The sequence below is a fragment of the Coenobita brevimanus genome, chromosome 86 (assembly GCF_032717465.1).
Source record: "Coenobita brevimanus isolate Jiangsu-jjx chromosome 86, ASM3271746v2, whole genome shotgun sequence".
In the NCBI taxonomy this organism is placed as follows: domain Eukaryota; kingdom Metazoa; phylum Arthropoda; class Malacostraca; order Decapoda; family Coenobitidae; genus Coenobita; species Coenobita brevimanus.
Window position 1 is genome coordinate 4,112,637 of NC_137039.1, and position 18,805 is coordinate 4,131,441.

At 41.3% G+C, this 18,805-nt stretch overlaps 2 protein-coding genes across 2 annotated transcripts in view; one reads left to right on the plus strand and one right to left on the minus strand.

Moving 5' to 3' along the window:
* LOC145410764 (uncharacterized) overlaps positions 1 to 5,449 on the plus strand; it is a 116,357-nt gene extending 110,908 nt beyond the window's left edge. The window contains exons 22-24 of the mRNA XM_080280866.1: positions 940 to 1,128; positions 3,173 to 3,395; positions 5,331 to 5,449. Of these exons, the coding sequence (XP_080136992.1) occupies positions 940 to 1,128; positions 3,173 to 3,395; positions 5,331 to 5,449 (531 nt within the window). The remainder of the gene's footprint in view (positions 1 to 939; positions 1,129 to 3,172; positions 3,396 to 5,330) is intronic.
* Positions 5,450 to 16,477: 11,028 nt separating this feature from the next.
* On the minus strand, positions 16,478 to 17,725 carry LOC145410766 (uncharacterized). The gene has a single exon (XM_080280867.1). The coding sequence runs from the start codon at positions 17,723 to 17,725 to the stop codon at positions 16,478 to 16,480; it is 1,248 nt and encodes a 415-aa protein (XP_080136993.1).
* Between the last annotated feature and the right edge of the window lie 1,080 nt (positions 17,726 to 18,805).

Consider the following 18,805-nt stretch of genomic DNA (forward strand, 5'->3'; position numbering starts at 1 on the left):
TCTATCAATCTATCTATCTATCCCTTCTATCTATGCATGTCAGTCTATCTATCAGTCATTCTATCAATCTATCTATCTATCCCCTCTATCTATCTATCTATCAATCTATCCCTTCTATCTATGCATGTCAGTCTATCTATCTATCTATCTATCCCTTCTATCTATGCATGTCAGTCTATCTATCAGTCATTCTATCTATCTATCTATCCCTTCTATCTATGCATCAGTCTATCAATCTATCTATCAATCAGTCTATCTATCAGTCTATCTGTCTCACCTGCAGGATAGGAAGGAGTTTACGTCTATCAGTCTATCTATCTATCAATCATTCTATCTATCGATCTATCTATCCATCACTTCTGTCTGTGTCAAACAGTCTATCTCTCTATCAACCTATCTATCCATCCCTTCTATCTACTCATCAGTCTATCTCCGTAGCAATCATTCTATCAATCTATCTATCTATCTATCCCTTCTATCTATGCATCAATCAGTCTATCTATCAATCTATCTATCTGTCCCTTCTATCTATGCATGTCTATCTCTATCAATCATTCTATCAGTCTATCTATCTATCCCTTCTATCAATGTATCAATCAGTCTATCTATCTGTCCCTTCTATCTACTCATCAAAGTCTATCTCTGCATCAATCATTCTATCAATCTATCTATCCCTTCTATCTATGCATCAATCAGTCTATCTATCTATCCCTTCTATCTATGCATCAATCAGTCTATCTATCAATCTATCTATCTATCCCTTCTATCTATGCATGTATATCTCTATCCATCATTCTATCAATCTATCTATCCATTCCTTCTATCTATGCATCAGTCAGTCTATCTATCATTCTATCTATCCCTTCTATCTATCTATCTCACCTGCAGGACAGGAAGCAGTGTACATGCAGGCACGCCACGTGTACGCCTCTCATCCAGCGTTGTGACGGGGTAAACCACTGCGGGCACCTTTCTGACGAGGAGCAGTGCCGTGTCTTGCTGCCCCTGCCGGAGTCCTACCCTGCCACCAGCCCCCACGCCCCCCTCACTCCCCTCACCCTGGTGGTCGGAGTAAGGAGGATAGTGGATGTCAGTGTGGAGAAGAACCAGCTGCGTGTTTGGCTCTCGGTATTTATAATAATGATGATGATAATAATAATAATAATAATAATAATAATAATAATAACAATAATAATGACAATGACAATAACAATAAGAACAATAATAATGATGATGATATAATAATAATAATAATAATAATAATAATAATAATAATAATGACTAGACTGAGAAGGATAGTGGATGTCAGTGTAGAGAAGAACCAGCTGCGTCTTTGGCTTTCGGTATAATAATAATAATAATAATAATAATAATAATAATAATAATAATGATAATAAGAAATAACAAAAATAATAATAATAATAATAATAATAATGATAATAAGAAATAACAAAAATAATAATAATAATAATAATAATAATGATGATGATGATGATCAAGATGATGATGATAATAATAATAATAATAATAATAATAATAATAATAATAAAATAATAATAATATTAAAATAATAATAATAATAATAATAATAATAATAATAATAATAATAATAATAATAATAATAATAATAATCAAAAGAAGAAGATACACACACACACACACACACACACTAATTCCCAGCTCTAGCTCACAGTATCGTCCTTCTGGCCTTCCACCTGCGTACCCATTGGCCAGAATATTATACTGAATGACCCTCCTCCAGCTCCAGCCTTAACTTTATTTCTCTCTCTCTCTCTCTCTCTCTCTCTCCTTACGTCAACTTCAAACCAACTGACAGACTATTAAACGAGCATAAACGAAAGCAAACAGCAGTAGATGTAACCGTCCTCCCGAGGCTGTTTGCTCAAAATTACTATGGCTATGATATCTATTCTATGAGTTTAAGAGAAGGATGGCAAAGCAGGTGATCTCTGAAATTACTGGCTACATCTGACGCCATCTTTCCTTGTCCCTCCATAACTTCCAACGTTGAGGATGGATTTCTCCCCATTTCTTTGACTCCATCCCACAACCTTTTTTCTTTTTTAATGCAAGGAGGAAGGAACCAAAGGCCAGGAGCCAGCAAACCGTTTTTCCAAGAAAAAACAATACAAAAGAGGGCCAGATTAAAGATCCGTTCATTTCGAGAGGCCTGGACACACAGCATTTGAAAGACTGGAGATCATTAGGAAGTAGGAAATACAGACAGAGGGAGACAGTTCCAGAGTTGACCTGTTGCATAAATGAAGGACTAGGAGTAGCGGTTAATTAACTGTTGCATTAGGCAGTAGGAAATACAGACAGAGGGAGACAGTTCCAGAGTTGACCTGTTGCATAAATGAAGGACTGGGAGTAACGGTTAACTCTTCCAGCTTTAAACCGGTGGCAGGACTATCGTATAAACCTCTTCAAACTTGATCAACGACTTTTCTTGGCAACATCTAACATTTTGACTTTTCTTGGCAACATCTAACATTTTGACTTTTCTTGGCAACATCTAACATTTTGACTTTTCTTGGCAACATCTAACATTTTGACTTTTCTTGGCAACATCTAACATTTTGACTTTTTTTTCAGCCTCGAAGCTATCTATCTATCTATCTATCTATTGCCAGGCGCCTTAATCCCATACAGGGTGGCTACAAACAAATCGCCTCTATGTCGCCCTGTCCCCTGCCATTTCACATCCCCGCTCCCAGCTCACATTCCCCTCTCTCATATACCTCTCCACTCCATCCCTCCATCTCATCCTTGGCTTCCCCCTCCCTCTCTTCCCCTCCACCTCACTCACACTCTCCTCGTCAGTCTCTCACTCTCCATCCTCTCCACATGGCCAAACCACCTCAGTGTGTATTTCCTAACGCTTCCTATCACATCCACATCCACACCACAACGCTCTTCGAAGCCTCAAGCAGAATTCTCGCCATCTTCTCAGCTCCATCTCACATTATTCTTAGTCCCTTCCAGCCACGAAATCACTGGCCAGACTCCCGTGTGAAGCTCTGCCAGCTGGGCAGTGACTTCTTCTTGGCTCCAACCACCATTTTTCCATCTGCTCTCCTTCCAGCATCCCACATTTTTCCATCTGCTCTCCTTCCAGCATCCCACATTTTTCCATCTGCTCTCCTTCCAGCTGCAGACTCAGTGGCATGACTCTCGTGTGAGGCTCTCCCATCTGCGTGACCGTAAGGAGCACAACCAGCTGGCCACCAACACGCTATGGGCGCCGCGGTACTGGCTGCAGAATGCCTTGTTTGAAGATGCCTTTGCCTACTTCAACGGGGACACTGTCTTTACCTCCTTCCAGGCCCACAGGAATGGCAGTGGCCTCGTGGATGTGACTGATAGCTATGAAGGTAGGGGGATGAGAGACTGACTAGGAGAGTGTGAGTGAGATGGATGGGGACCGTAGAAGACCAAGGATGAGATGGAGGGATGAAGTGGAAAGAATGAGAGACTGACTGGGAGAGTGTATGTGAGTGAAGTGGATGGGGAGATTGATAGTTATGAAGGTAGGGGAATGAAAGACTAACTAGGAGAGTGTGAGTGAAGTGGATGAGGACAGTAGAAGACCAAAAAAGCAATGAAGGGATGGACAGAATGAGAGACTGACCAGAAAACTGTATGTGAGTGAGGTGGACAGGGTCACTAGGAGGAGAAGACCAAGGATGAGATGGTGGGATGGAGTGGACAGATATATGAGAGAGGGGGGTGTGAACTGGAAGCAAGGCAGCCAAATAGCAAGAGGACAGGCCACCGTGGAGGAGATTTGTATGTGGCCACCCCTTACAGGATTAGGTCACCTGGCAATAGATTAAGAGATGAAGGTAGGTAAGAGGGAGGGTAGCGTGTGTGTGTGTGTGTGTGTGTGTGTGTGTGTGTGTGTGTGTGTGTGTGTGTGTGTGTGTGTGTGTGTGTGTGTGCGCGCGCGCCTCTAATCCCTTCACTATACACTTTTCACATTAACCTGGCCCAGATTTTCGCCATTTTGCATATTATTTCACATAGCTCAGTGGCAGAAGACATTACTGTGGCTCTACATCCATTCCACAGCACTTCTTCGTGACTAGCACCATATTGTAGTGTTAATCTACTGTTACTACTCAGAATTTCAGATGGAGGTGGCAATTTTAGGCCAAGTTAGAATGAAGGGAGTATAGCAGAGGTTGTTTCGAATTTGCCTATTATTTTGTCATAACCAGATTACAATGAGAAAAATATCACTAGACTGAACAGGTAAAGGAGCAAATGACATGAAATACTATGGCTCATATTCCCGTGACTGGAGAGGAGCCTGTGGAGTTACCTACAGAGAAAGACTGACAAATGAGGATGTAAAGGAGCATTGTGGTGTGGATGTGATAGGAAGCGTTAGGAGAAACACACTGAGGTGGTTTGGCCATGTGGAGAGGATGGAGAGTGAGAGACTGACGAGGAGAGTGAGTGAGGTGGAGAGGGGGACCTTAATCTCGTAAGGGGTGGCCACAAACAAATCGCCTCCATGTCGCTGTCACCCACCATTTGACTGCCCTCCTCCCAACTCATTCCCCCCTCCCTCATATACCTCTCCACTCCATCCCTCCTCCTCCTCCTCGGTCTCCCCCTCCTTCCACCTCACTCACATACACTCTCCTCATCAGTCTCTCACTCTCCATCCTCTCCACATGGCCACACCACCTCAAATAATGTACAGAAGGATATTAACCACTCAAATCCAAAAATAAACTGCTAATGAAGAGGTGTTTGGGAGTCTCCTAACCCGACAAGCACACACAGCTAAGCACGTCCTGGTTGCAGTTGGAAGAATTCAAATTTGATTCTGTGCCGGTGAGACTGTAGGACAAAGTTGTTTCCCTCTTGTCCCTGTTCACCCTGCCGTAACTGGGGACCTGGATGTAACTATCTATCTATCTATTGCCAGACGCCTTAATCCCGTAATGGGTGGCCACAAACAAATTGCCTAAATGTCGCCCTGTCCCCCGCCATTTCATTTCCCTTTCTCCCAGCTCACACCCCCTTCTCTTATATGCCTCTCCACTCCATCGCTCCATTCCTGTAAGATGAGGAAGGTTACTAACACCTCTTCCTTAGCGATTTATTTTGCATGTTACACCTTACTGGTCTCTCTTAACTTATTCTTTGTATTATCGACACAGACTGAATAAATAAGATGAAGGCAATTATTAAAGTGGCACAAGGAGAAATAAAGTGGTTAGGAAAAGGTGTTGGGGAGCTTCCTTATCCAATGAGAATAGGGCCCAAAGCCTTCTCCATTTCCTCTTGCTCTTCAGCCTTCGTCTACCTCCCCAACTCCTCTGCCTTCCTGGAGCGTGTGCAGGACTTCGTGGCGTCCTTTGGCTGCAACTTTGACCTGACCCTGTACCCTTTGACATCCAGCAGTGCCGCATGAATTTGTCGATCGTGCAGACAGAGGCGTATAAGGCTGTGTTCTCTCCCAAGGTGATTTTGAGAACTCGCTCTCTGCCTTGCTGTTGCTTCTTCCCACGCACTTCACTCTTTCTCTCCTCTGACTTCTTTGCCAGCATTGCATTTTGCTTATCATATTTCTCATCATTTCCCATTCAAACAGCATTTCCCATTAGGCTGAAAATATTGGCTAGTGTTAACAGTGCTAAAAGGAATACAATCTTGACAAAGACAACATGTCAGGGTTCATGGGGGTGGTCTTACCACTTTCAGGCTCCTCTATTTACTGTTGTATCATTTGTATTATTTATAAAGGCTCCAACATGTTTGCATGCATCAGCCTTGGTCACCTAAAGGTGGCTTTCCACACTGCTTGATCTCTGGCAGCCTCCCTATTCAGGCCCTTGTCCCTGAGATTACACCCTATCACCTCATCCCAGGTCTTTTTCAGTCTGCCTCTCACAACCCTACCCTTGACATTCACACTTCTCACCTTCTGCACCCAACCGTCATCCTCCATCCTCTCCACATGCTCAAACCATCTCAATCTACCCCTCCTCATCACTGTAAGATGAATATAACTATGTGGCATTAATGAAAAAAATATGGAAGACACTACCATTTCACAATAAAATTATTCTTAACATAAACACACTTTTATTAATTAATGTTAACCTCATTTCCGACCCCCTTCCCAGGATACTACACAGAATACAAGATGGTGATACTATCCCCCTTCACATCCCTCTGCCCTTGGCTTGCAAATAAATGAATATATACACTGTACAAATAAATAAAATACATTACCTGATTTAGCCTTATTCTCAACTAACATCCAAATTCATGCTAACTTTTCTTTCCCTGTCCATATTTCAGGATACCTACATAGAGTTTCACCAGGCACTGCTACCCCTCTTACGGCCCTCCATATGTGTCACTCTCTACACAACAATTCTGATCACCTGCCCACCATTCCCTCTCTTAAGGTATGGCTCCCTCTGTCTGTATTCTCTTAAACCTGCAACAGGGACTGGACCGTAAACTTGATGGTTTCACGCTGTATTCAGGGGACGCTGGTACTGCACTTAGCACAAATGGACTGCCTGTCTAATCACACTCGTGCAGCTGAAGGGAATAAACTCACTCTCTCTCTCTCTCTGCACACCTGACTGCCACAGGGTATGGCAGGTTCAGTTAGATAACACATCTTTCCAATCATTTTAAGGACAGGTCACCTAGAAAGATATTGTGGAAGGCTGACACTAAATTTGCTTAAGTGTGAAGAGTGGTTTGACAACAGAAATGACATAAAATCATTCTCAGGCATAAAAAAAGCAAATAACAGAGCTTATGAATACAATACTGCAGTGTTACATGTCTAGTCACCTTACACAAAACCCAACCATGTCGAAAAGGGGCCACATCTAATTCCATCACACCAGTACTGAATGAGATAGCCCAAGTATGTATGCAATATGAGCTGTGGATATTAGCACCAAAACAGTGACAGTTGAAGGTCAGTGACAAACAGTTGCCTCATCTTGTACAAATCCCATTGCTTTAATGACTCTTGTGCAGCAGGTAAACACAGATTTAGCCCTTTTTATTCTTCTCCTTCAACTCCTTGTGCTGAATGTGCCAATGAAAGCTATACTGTATCTAGTAAGAAAAGTCTCCCCTAACTTGGATACAACTGCCTGGGTATACGAAATTTTTGACAACACCTCATCCTTTGCAGTTTTTAAATTACACTTTCACATTCCCTTACAGCTATATCTGTGAATGTGATTGAGAAAATAAGGAGATATACACTGAGGTGGTTTGTCTATCTATTTATCTATTACCAGACGCCTCAATCCCGTACGGAGTGGCCACAAACAAATCACCTCCACGTCGCCCTGTCCCCTGCCATTTCACTGCCCTGCTCCCAACTCACACCCCCCTCTCTCATATACTCTCCACCCCATCCCTCCATCTCATACTCGGCCTCCCCCTCCCTCTCCCCCCCTCCATCCTACTCATATACACTCTCCTCGTCAGTCTCCCACCCTCCATCCTCTCCACATGGCCAAACCACCTCAATGTGGTTTGTGCATACCAAAATAAGTAATCCTGTGTACTACTATCCACCAAATGCCCTACAGTGTGGTAACTTATTTGGTGGTGAGATAGGAGAGGGTGTCAAAAGTCATATACGAGGAGATAGTCACAGACCACAGAAACTGTTAGCCTTTTCCACAGCTTTGCATTCAAGCTTCCCAAGCTCAGAGTTTCTTCGTTGTGGGTTTAGAACCAGTTGGAGGAAAATCCAACTCCTCTGTATTCACCACACTTCCTCTGCAATCCTTTCTGTACATGAATGGTATAACTATTCATTGGATTTAAACTCCATATGGATCACATCCAGATGCAGTGTCTTATATTCAGTATAATGGTGTACATGTTATTCTGTTTTTGCTGCCTCTGGACAATGGCATTCAATGTCGAGAGATCTCTTGCACTGAAGGGATTAATGAAGGATGAATATGTAAATCCTCAAGTTCAAAAGGTCTTCCTCTTCCAGCTTCTACTGGAGAGGCGTTATGTCTTCTGTCCCTGTGCTGTGCTCTCTATGCTTGGCTATTTTACCCACTTCTTTGGCTTCACCAATTTCAGGCAAGTTGGTGTGTAATTTTGTTTTGTATGGAAATCCTTCAGTAAGATAGCTTTATGTTTCCATCTTAAATGATGCACACAGGCCAGGGCCTTACTTGCGTCTTACATTCCACTTGCACCAGATATTACTAAACGAAAGCCCCTGCCCTCTTAATGAGGTTAGAAATGATCTCCACTAATTCTTTCTATGTATCAGTGTTACATTCTCCTCTTGCTACTGCCACCTCAATACAGGCAGTTCTCATTACAAACCAAGGCTGTTCAAATGTATCACAACTTACTCCACACAACTGACAATGTAAGCTGGAGAAAACCAGTAAATCTGCTTGTAGATTGCAATAAAGTTTTAACTAATATTTTTTCTTTATACTGTAAGATTAATAGCCAAAGTGAATGTCAGTGTGATAGCAGTTGTTGTAACCTCTGAGACATCTGAGTATAAACCTGGTAGACTGCAGGCTGAAGCTGCCTCCATCCTGCAATCGACCATCCTCCCTTCAGGGGACAGAGAGGGAGTTGAGGCTCTGAGGAGCATCTCCATAGACAAACAAGAGTTGTCCAGGTATATTAGTGTCACCGCACAAAGGCTCCCTTTTCAAGCACTCAATGTCAATAAAGACAACACATAACACAGTTTACTGTACAATAACTTGGCCTCTATTGTCAAGGTTTATACCCATATTTAAGGTAACATGATGACTTCATCTCTATTTCTACAGTGACAGAGTAATGGTGACCCTCTCCTGCCTCATCATCCTTAGCACCCTGTTCTCCCAAGTCACCCCAGCCTCTGCCTCACCCAAGTTCATCGATATACTCTTTAATTTCCTAATAGTCAGGCTCTTCCTCATTTTTGCCCACCATGCCGTTCTTTATCTGCTTCAAGTCTGCACCAGGAAAAGAAAATGTAAGAAAGGTACACGTTCAAGCAGCCACTGGTTGCCCAGGGAGGCATGGAAGTATCCACAGGTTCCATCACCAACTAAAACTAACACCAACTCTGATCTACACAGTTCTAACTTGTCCCTAGAAAACTCTGATTTTTGCCAACAGAATCCTAAACAGTCCCTGACAAAGGCCGAACGCAACATCAGCCTTGTATTCACCACTGTGACTGTTGCTGTGGGTGTTTTGGTGGACTCTCTGTGTATCTACCTGGCATAGTTTTGCATCAGCTCCCAACGCTATCAAATACTGAGTTTTGAGCACTGCACTGAGTAGCAGAGAGAAGACTGTGATGCTGATTAAGGATTATATTTCTATCTGAAAGTTGTATCAGCACCTTCTATGAATACTGCTGGCATTCCTTATCTTTCTGGGAGGTAGGGAATTTTATATCACTGGAGCAATACTTACATTTATTCTCCAATATTACATGAGGTAAAAATATATTCTCACATTCTGTTCACCTTTCAGATATTCTATATAGGCACTTTAAGCCCTAGAAATCATTCTAGGCACAGTCTAACATACTACATACTGTACTTGCACATTAATATACTCATGCTCCTTTCAAACAATCTGAGTACCTTATATTCTAGATATCACTGCACATTCCAGCACTAACACACACTCAATGATCCTCTAAGATGTTCTCTAGAGGAAATGTGTTCTCAGCACTCTGCTTCAGAGCAGGTGTGACTCCCACCACAGTCAGTTACTCTGTTGGTGCTGGGTACAATACTGGGGGTCATGGATTGGCAGAATAAGTCACAAGGATTTAGAAAAGGAAGTGTATGCCTCTATCTTGCAAAGGTGACTCAGGCTTAGGTAATTACAGCATGTGGAAAACGTTTTATCTGATCCCTAACAGTGAACCTGCCTAGTATGGCTGCACCGGACCACAGTAGTAAAGCTCCACTGACTACTGTACTGCAATGCACAAGCTTCTTCACCACAGTAATGCAGTGTTCCCTTGAAATATTATATACATACATATATGTCTACGTGTATACAGATAGTTCTCATTATGTTAAACATATGACCCATATATCACAAAATTATTACATAAATGGCATTGTAAACTAAGTGAAACTGGCAAGTCAGCTTTACAGACTGCAATGGAATGTAAAGACAAATTTTTTTCATGAATTTACTATGGACTAAATAGAATATACATACATACATACACATATATATATATATATATATATATATATATATATATATATAATGCAGATTTACAGTATTAACAAAAAGATATTGTATGTGTTTACATGTTGCCACAAGAAGAGCTTATATTAGACCACATCACAGCACATAAACAGCAGGACCTTGGTTACCACTGGAACACATAAATATCTGCAGAAACAAATGCATGTCAGATTTCACTGAGCCTATGTGTAAAATTGTTAAACTTGTTGAATGAAAAAGACCTGGGATCTGGGATGAGGTCATAGAGTGTGACCTTAGGGATTTGGGACTGAATAGGGAGGCTGCCAGTGATCGAGTAGCGTGGAAAGCCGCCATTAGGTGACTAAGGTTGACAAAACTAAACGATCAGAGCAATTATAATATATTAGTCCATAAACACATATACAGCATTTTGTTTAAGTCATTGTTTAAGTCATGAGAATATGTATGTAGAATATACTGCCTGTACTACCGTAATATTTAACAACAAATACACTTCCTCAATGTTTGGCATTACTGTCGTCTAACTTTCCAATCTGCAGACTTTATTTGAAGGTGGGTAAAAAATAATGCAGTATTATGGACCAGATACAAGGATAATCAATGAGTCTCACACGCTTCTATGAGTCACTCTCAGATGAATAAAACAGTCTAGTGCAGCTGAAACAGAAGACAGAGTTACATAAAACCTCACTGTAATGGACTAATTGGGGAGAAGCCTGATCCGATAAAGCAAAAAATCTGTTATATTCAATGCTCTTTCGAGGTGGGATATCAAGCATGTTTAAAAATAAATGAATGAGGTGAAGCGGGGGAGAGGGAAGGGGAGGCCAAGGATAAGATGGAGGGATGGAGTGGACAGGTATATGAGGGAGGGGGGTGTGAGCTGGGAGCAGGGCAATGAAATGGCGGAGGACAGGGCAACATGGAGGCGATTTGATTGTGGCCACCCCTTACACAATTGAGGCATCTGGCAATAGATAGATAGATTAAAGATAAATGAGTACAATACCACATTCTAGAAATAAAAATGAAAACTATACCCATTTTACACTAACTTGGCCCATAATTTTGCCCTTTTGCAGTTTATCTCAGATCCTTGTCATTGCACTTTTCATGAAACACATGTATTGGGACCCACTGCACCCCACTTGGTGGATATTGTTCGTTATAGCCAACAGAATTCCAGTGACTTCGTACTGGCCATTAAATATGACGTCTGGTCTATCTCAGTATGTTAACCTGAGGTTTTACTATATACAGGACTGACTATACAAGAGGTAATGGAATCACTATTATTACTTAGGGGCCTATGACACAGTTAACTCAAACTTGTGACAGTACCTAGAATAGAAGACATAATACACTCTCCTTACTCTAACTTGGCTTAAAATTACCACCTCCAAATCTTGAATACTGAGTTGTAATAAGAGATTAAGATTACAATATTTTGCCAGTTGTGAAAGACTGCTATGGAAAAGATATAGAGCCATAGCACTGTCTTCTTCTGCCACTGAGAACTGTGACATAAGGCACAAAAGGACAAAAATATGTCAAGGTAAAAATATAACCCTGAGAGAGAGAGAGAGAGAGAGAGAGAGAGAGAGAGAGAATCATCATCCATACCTCCTTTCCCACCCTAGGGCAGGGTGAGGAGTAGCAATGTCCAGACAGCCCAAATTTGCCCAATCCAATGGGCCACACTTCCATTAGCTCACCATTTAAGCCCCCAGAATCCTGGCACTGATACACCAAAAATATTCACCACGTTCTTTAGCTTCACAGAAACGTATCCGACAGAGTAAATCCAGACACTGTCACGTTAAAAAGGGTATATCATCATCATCATCATCATCATCATCATCATCCAATCCTATGTCGCCCCATGAGAAGCATAGGAGCCCGGGGCTAGGCAAGTTGGTCCTGACATTTAAGATGAGAGTGACCAGCCTCACTCATCCCTCGGTGGCATTACATGAGCAATAAACCCCAACCATCCCTTGGATATAAACCTACACTGGCTCAATCCGATTAGAATGCAATAATTACCCACTAAACCACCAGGCGCCATAATTTGGTTATATGGTTACCACCCAGCGTAGTAAATGGTTTCCTGGTGTACAGGAAACCATTTGGCTTGTCACTCAGTGTAGAGTCACCCATGGGCAGAAGGAAGAGGAATGAATGAAGGAAAGAAAGGCAGAAGAGGATGTGCAAAGTCACCTGTAGGTAGAAGGATGAGGAAGAATGAAGTAAAGAACAAATGTATGAAATCAAGTCAGGAATATTCTTGAGTACAGACTCAGATGCAAAGGATTATCTTTATTATTGAGTTTCCCAGCAACTCTTACGTGAAACTTTACAGAATGTGTGTAGTACTGAAGAAAAGGTTACAGGACAAAACTGGTTATGGTTCTTAACATCATTATTGACCACTTCACACCAACACCTTAGTTAAAAACATTAACATTAACAAAGTACTGTACTGATTTTTCACAAACCAATGCCTTGGAACTATTCTGCTTTGAACGTGTCATGTTCAATATATAGGGAAGTAGTGGAGGAGAAAAAGTGTAGGGAGAAGTACATCAAAAGCAACTGTAGGTAAGGGAAAGGAAAAAGTTTCAATGTGAAGAATATTTCACATAAGGAATATAGGTATAGACAGGAGTGAGGGATACACCAAAGGGAGGAGGGGAGAAGAGGAATGAAAGAGTCAGGGTGGGGAGGATGAGGGCTTTGAACCCTGATCACAGAAGTGGATAGGTTACTGAAAATGTAAATTGGTTATTTTTGTGCAATGGTTACTTTGTTCATTTATAAAGGCTCCAACGTGCTTGCATGTGTCAGGCTTGGTCATTTAATGGCAACTCTCCATGCTGCTCGATCTGAAGCAGCACTGGTGTTGACAATTAAATGTTTTGAGCAGTTGTATAAGTTTGTGTTGTTTATAAAGGCTCCAGCACGCTTGTATGCGTTGGCCTTGGTTAACTAATGGCAACTCTACATGCTGTTTGATCTCTGGCAGCCTCCCTATTCATTCCCTTATTTCTGAGGTCACACCCTGTGACCGTGTCCAAGGTCTTTTTCAGTTTGCCTCCTGCAGCCCTAACCCTGATGTTCATACTTCTAACATTCCGCACCCAAATGTCATCCTCCATCTTCTCCACATACCTGAACTATCTCTATCTCAATCCAGTACGCTCATAATACCACAACAGTGATGACTTTAATTCCTGTTACTGACAACTACTCATGCTACGAATGATTACTCACAAGGAAGAGGTAATATGATGCATGGGGAATAGAATGAAACTGAGAAGGTGGTGGTGCACATGGGGTGAAGAGAGGCTGAGGGAGGATGAGTGGTAATGTGATGAGGGTGAGGAATAATGTGAGGAGGGACAAGTGATGGAGACAGGTGGAAGGTAAAGGGATGAAAAGAAAATGGGAGGCAGGGAAAGGATTTGGAGCACTGGTATTAATGCTAAATATTTAAATGTTAAATAAATGTGAAAAGTACAGTATAGTCTCTTCACTGGCATACTGATTTGATCACAGTGGTGACAGCTGTATTTATGACTAGTCATGCATTGTGAAAGCAGCAGAAGCATACTGTATATCTTTGACTCAATTACTTTTAGTACCTTACCAATAGACAATAATTTTCAAAATTAATGATAAAATGTGGTTGACCACGGCTGACGCATGCCAGCATGTTGGAGCCTTTATAAACGATATGAACGATACAATGACAGTGCATGACTGAGAAGAGGAGAGATGGGTGAGGAGAGAGAGCTGGATTCCTGCAGTCCACTGAGTTTCCATCCAGATGAGCCTGGGGTTGCAACAACTCCTCCTCTGAAGCCAGGATCCAATCTTACAATTGACTTAATATGAAGCGATACAGTTACAGGAAGAGTGAGAGATTAACTAGGAGAGTGTATGTGAATAAGGTGGAGCGGGCAAGAGGAAGAGAGAGGCCAAGGATGAGATGGAGGGATGAAGTGGAGAGGTATATGAGAAAGGAGGGTAAGAGCTGGGAGCAGGACAGTGAAATGGCGGGGAACAGGGTGACATGGAGGCAGTTCATTTGTGGCCACCCCTTACGGGATTAAGGCGTCTGGCAATACATAGATAGATAGAGACAGGTACATATGCAGATACTGCATTTGCAAGTGCACATGATTCAAATACCAGTAATTAAAATTCTTTAGTTTCTGACCTTAACCCCTACACCGCGGGCTTGTTTACCAATGACTTGCGTGTCCCGCGGGGTTATTTGGGCTCCGACAGACTCTCAAAAAATATTTGCCAAAAATCAGTTATTAGTCCTGGAATAATAAAATTACATATGCTTATGGCACATACCTTCAGCTTTCTCCTGGAATGATTGTTGAGCCTTCGTCGGTTACCGTAGGACTTGTGGAGACCTCTGAAGTAGGGTAACGAAGTCTCCACTTTACACTTCCCGACAACCCGTAATATGATTACCACAGCCAGATACAAACACTATAAACACTATTCTACAATTTTCAAGTAGTTTGGGATCCATACTCAAAAAAAAAAAACACTGTGAAAGCAATGGAAATTACGAGCGCGTCTGATCGTCGCACTGGCACTAGTTCGCTCTTGGTACTCTGTCATTTATTATTCATAAAACCCCTCACACTTTATATTTCTATTACTATATAACACTTATATATATCTACAGTCTTTAACCATAAGTTTCCTTCAGTAGTATTAATTTATTGTCACTGCAGGGATTCAATTTCTTTCAGTAAAATACATAGCATTCACTTTCTCGTCCTGTATACTGGCATTGAGAATGAATGTCACTTTCATCTTCACTCTCATAACTCATAGCATTCAGACACGCTAGAGTGAAACTTTCACTTTCATTACTCCTAGGGTATATACTCGTATTCTTATAATACTACTCATTTACATTTCTATTTACGTTCTCTATTTTATTTACGTTATTTACATTTCTATTTTATTTACACTGTGTTATGCACTGTCACTTGAAATAACTTATAAAACTATTTTCCATTGTTCACGTATATTTACATTCATTACTTTCACTTGCTGTTTACACATTATTTACACATTATTTACAATTCCACTTGCACTGTTTTACTCAATAGAAAGATCATAGTCACTCTTTTATCAATTGTCAGCCCTTTACCTCTTTCCACACGAGGTTTAGTAGAGGGTAAAGGTCACAGGGCCATTTGCATGGGGGTGAAAAAAGGCCTTGAAGTCAGCAAGTAGAAACATACGTACCCTCGCTTCGGAAGATGAGAGTAAACTGATGACGGAGGGCCAGGGTGGAGGCCTGCTTAGGGGTTATTCAGAGTTACCAATATTAGTTCTTGAAACAGCTAAGTCTAGCACTGAAATGATTGGCAGGAAATCTAGACAATACATTATAAATTTGGTAGTTCCAGGTGAATGTAAATATCACTTAGGCTTCTCCCTTCCCTCCTTATATGTATATTTATTACGAAAATAGATTATATGGCATATTTCAAGGGGAAAAAAAACAGCGAAAATTTGCGAACGAGTGCACATGAGGTGTTGTCAGGTGATAATTAGCCAATTCCAGGTGTATGGCACTCTCACTTACCTTATTTCTTTCTTGTATATATTAATATTATTTGGTATAAGAATAGGACATAGGGCTTATTTCAATGGATGAAATCAGTGAAAAATTCCAGGGAAGATTTACTTAGCGTAACACGGCCAGGCAGGCGAGAGGATAGGGTAATGGAGGGGGGGTAGGGAGGGGAGTCAAGAACGGGGAGAAATGGCTAAATTGTCAACAATGGATGGGAGTACAGATGAGATTAGGAGTGCTGACTAGTGTTGGACATTGGCAGTACTGATAGATGATACAAGCCCCCACTTGGAAGCCCGGGTGAATTCAAAATAACACAGAATCACAAAAGCCATGCCCCGCGGTATGATCCCTTGCTCCCAAGCGTCACGAAAGTGACGCCCCGCGGTTAAGGGGTTAAAGATGGCTCTCTGAAGTTTAACTAAATTATCTGGCTCTAGTTATCAGATAGATGGAAGCGAATGAACTGCCTCTGATTCACTGAGCCTGAGGAAACTTTTGCATACTGAAACAGTGTATGGCATTAGGCAAAATGAAGACTTCACCTAATGCTACCTACTTTTTAGATAATTTAAGGAAACCAACAAACATAGTCGTATAACATCAATGCTTCTTGATTTTTCTGTGGATGGCACTATGTTTGGCTAAATCCTTCTTTGTTCTAAACAATTTATCACATTCATTACACTTGAACTTCTTCACACCTGCATGAACATCCAAGTGCCGACTCAGATCACATTTCTTTCTAAACAGCTTTCCACATTCATCACATTTGAAATTTTTCACTCCTGAATGAATTAGTATGTGCTGAGTGAGATTACTTTTGTCCCCAAACCGTTTACCACACTCGTCACATTTGAATTTCTTCACTCCCGAATGAACCAACAAGTGTCGGGTGAGATCACTTCTCCTCACAAAGGATTTACCACATTCATCACATCTGAACTTCCTCACTCCTGTATGTAATGACATGTGCTGGATGACACTGCTTTTCTCAGTGAATAGTTTACCACATTCATCACATCTGAATTTCTTCACTCCTGAATGAACTACTAGGTGTCGGGTGAGCTGACCTTTCTGAGCAAATAGCTTGCCACATTCTTCACACATAAACTTCTTCACGTTGGCATGAATGTCCAGGTGTCGGATCAGATCAGATTTCCTTTTGAACACCTTATCACATTCCTCACACTTGAAGTTTTTTGTTCCCGAATGAGTTAACAAATGTTCTTTTAGATTATTTTTCTGACTGAACAGCTTACCACACTCATCACATTCAAACTTCTTTAAACCTGAATGAATTATTAAGTGCGCATTTAAATGACTTTTATCGCCAAACAACTTACCACATTCATCACACTTGAAGTCCTTCACTCCTGAATGAATTACCAGGTGTCGAATGAGATGGCTTTTCAGACTAAACCTTTTACCACATTCCTCACATTTAAAATTCTTGACTCCTGAATGAAGAAAGATGTGCTGGTTGAGCTGACTTTTGTACCCAAACACCTTACCACACTGCTCACATTTGAATCTCTTCACTCCGGAATGAACTACTGAGTGTTGGGTGAGAGAGCTCTTAGATGTAAATAGCTTATCACACTCTATGCATCTGAGCTCTTCATCTGGAGCACATCGGGTTAATGGGTCCTGGACAATACCCTCCTCAATGAACAAAGTTTCATCATCAACTTCACACTCCAACTTCATCTCTGCTTCTTTAGCCACCTGCTTTATATCCTCACTCACTCCGTGCTGTAACTTCTCTGCTTCTTCCTTAACCCCTGCTCTTACTTCTACATTCACCTCACATCCTGCCTTCACATCTGGTTCTTCCTTAACTCCCTCCATTACACCACACCTGGCTCTCTTACTCCCTTTCAAACTCAGTCAACTCTCCACTTCATCACTTGCCTTATGATCTGCCTTCAATATAATCATTATTGTGTACAAAATGTTCCCATAACTACTGAACAGCAACTTACAGCACACAGTAGCAGTGAACCTTAAATATCTGCATATAACTTGTTACTAGAACACAATAACCATCAACACACATACTGGTATTAAGGCACCATAAATTTAACTCCACAGGTCATTACTAAAGATTCATAAACCGTCAGTAAAGAGACTGAAATTACCTGCGTTTCTCAGTTTAACAGTTGTCCTCTGGCTTTCATGCAAAACACCAGCAAAATGACAATATATAAAAATGATACCACAACAGTTACATGATCCAAGCTGCACTCTTACCACACATCAAATGGTTCATATTTACTACTATATAATAAAGGAAACTAACACAGTATAGCCCATAAATGGTTGGATGAAGTACCACTTATAGGATGTGCTCAGGCAATACATGATCTCATTCCTGTGTACACTCAGTAATTATTACTTTGGAAGTTGACTGTTGACCACACTGATGTATCTGCTTAACTGATGTGACTTCAGCTGTGGACCTGGAACAACAGCTGCCATTAGACCGGCATATCAGTGAACCTGATAGCAATGTACAACTTTTGGTGCACACACAGCCAGGAGGCACAGCATGAAGATACGAGTCATGCCACAACTCTTACCTTACAGTTGGGTTCAGCACAATTCACATCAGCTCCCCTGCTGCACTGACTAATGGAAGACTTGTACTGTACATTAGGCATCCACTTTCCAGCTGCTCTCTCACCACTCATCTGAAACACAACACATTTCATTACATACACTGCCTTCTGGACAAGCACTGGACCACCAACAGCAGACAGGGTATGGGAGGTTATGATACTGCATTTAATATCCATAAAAAACAAGATAACTTCTTATTTTTAACATGGTAAAAATCTCTTACTGCACCACACCTTTCAAGTAACTGTTACTGCACAACTCTGTCCAGACATGTAAGTGAAGAGCAAACAAGATGGTAAGCCAGCGAGG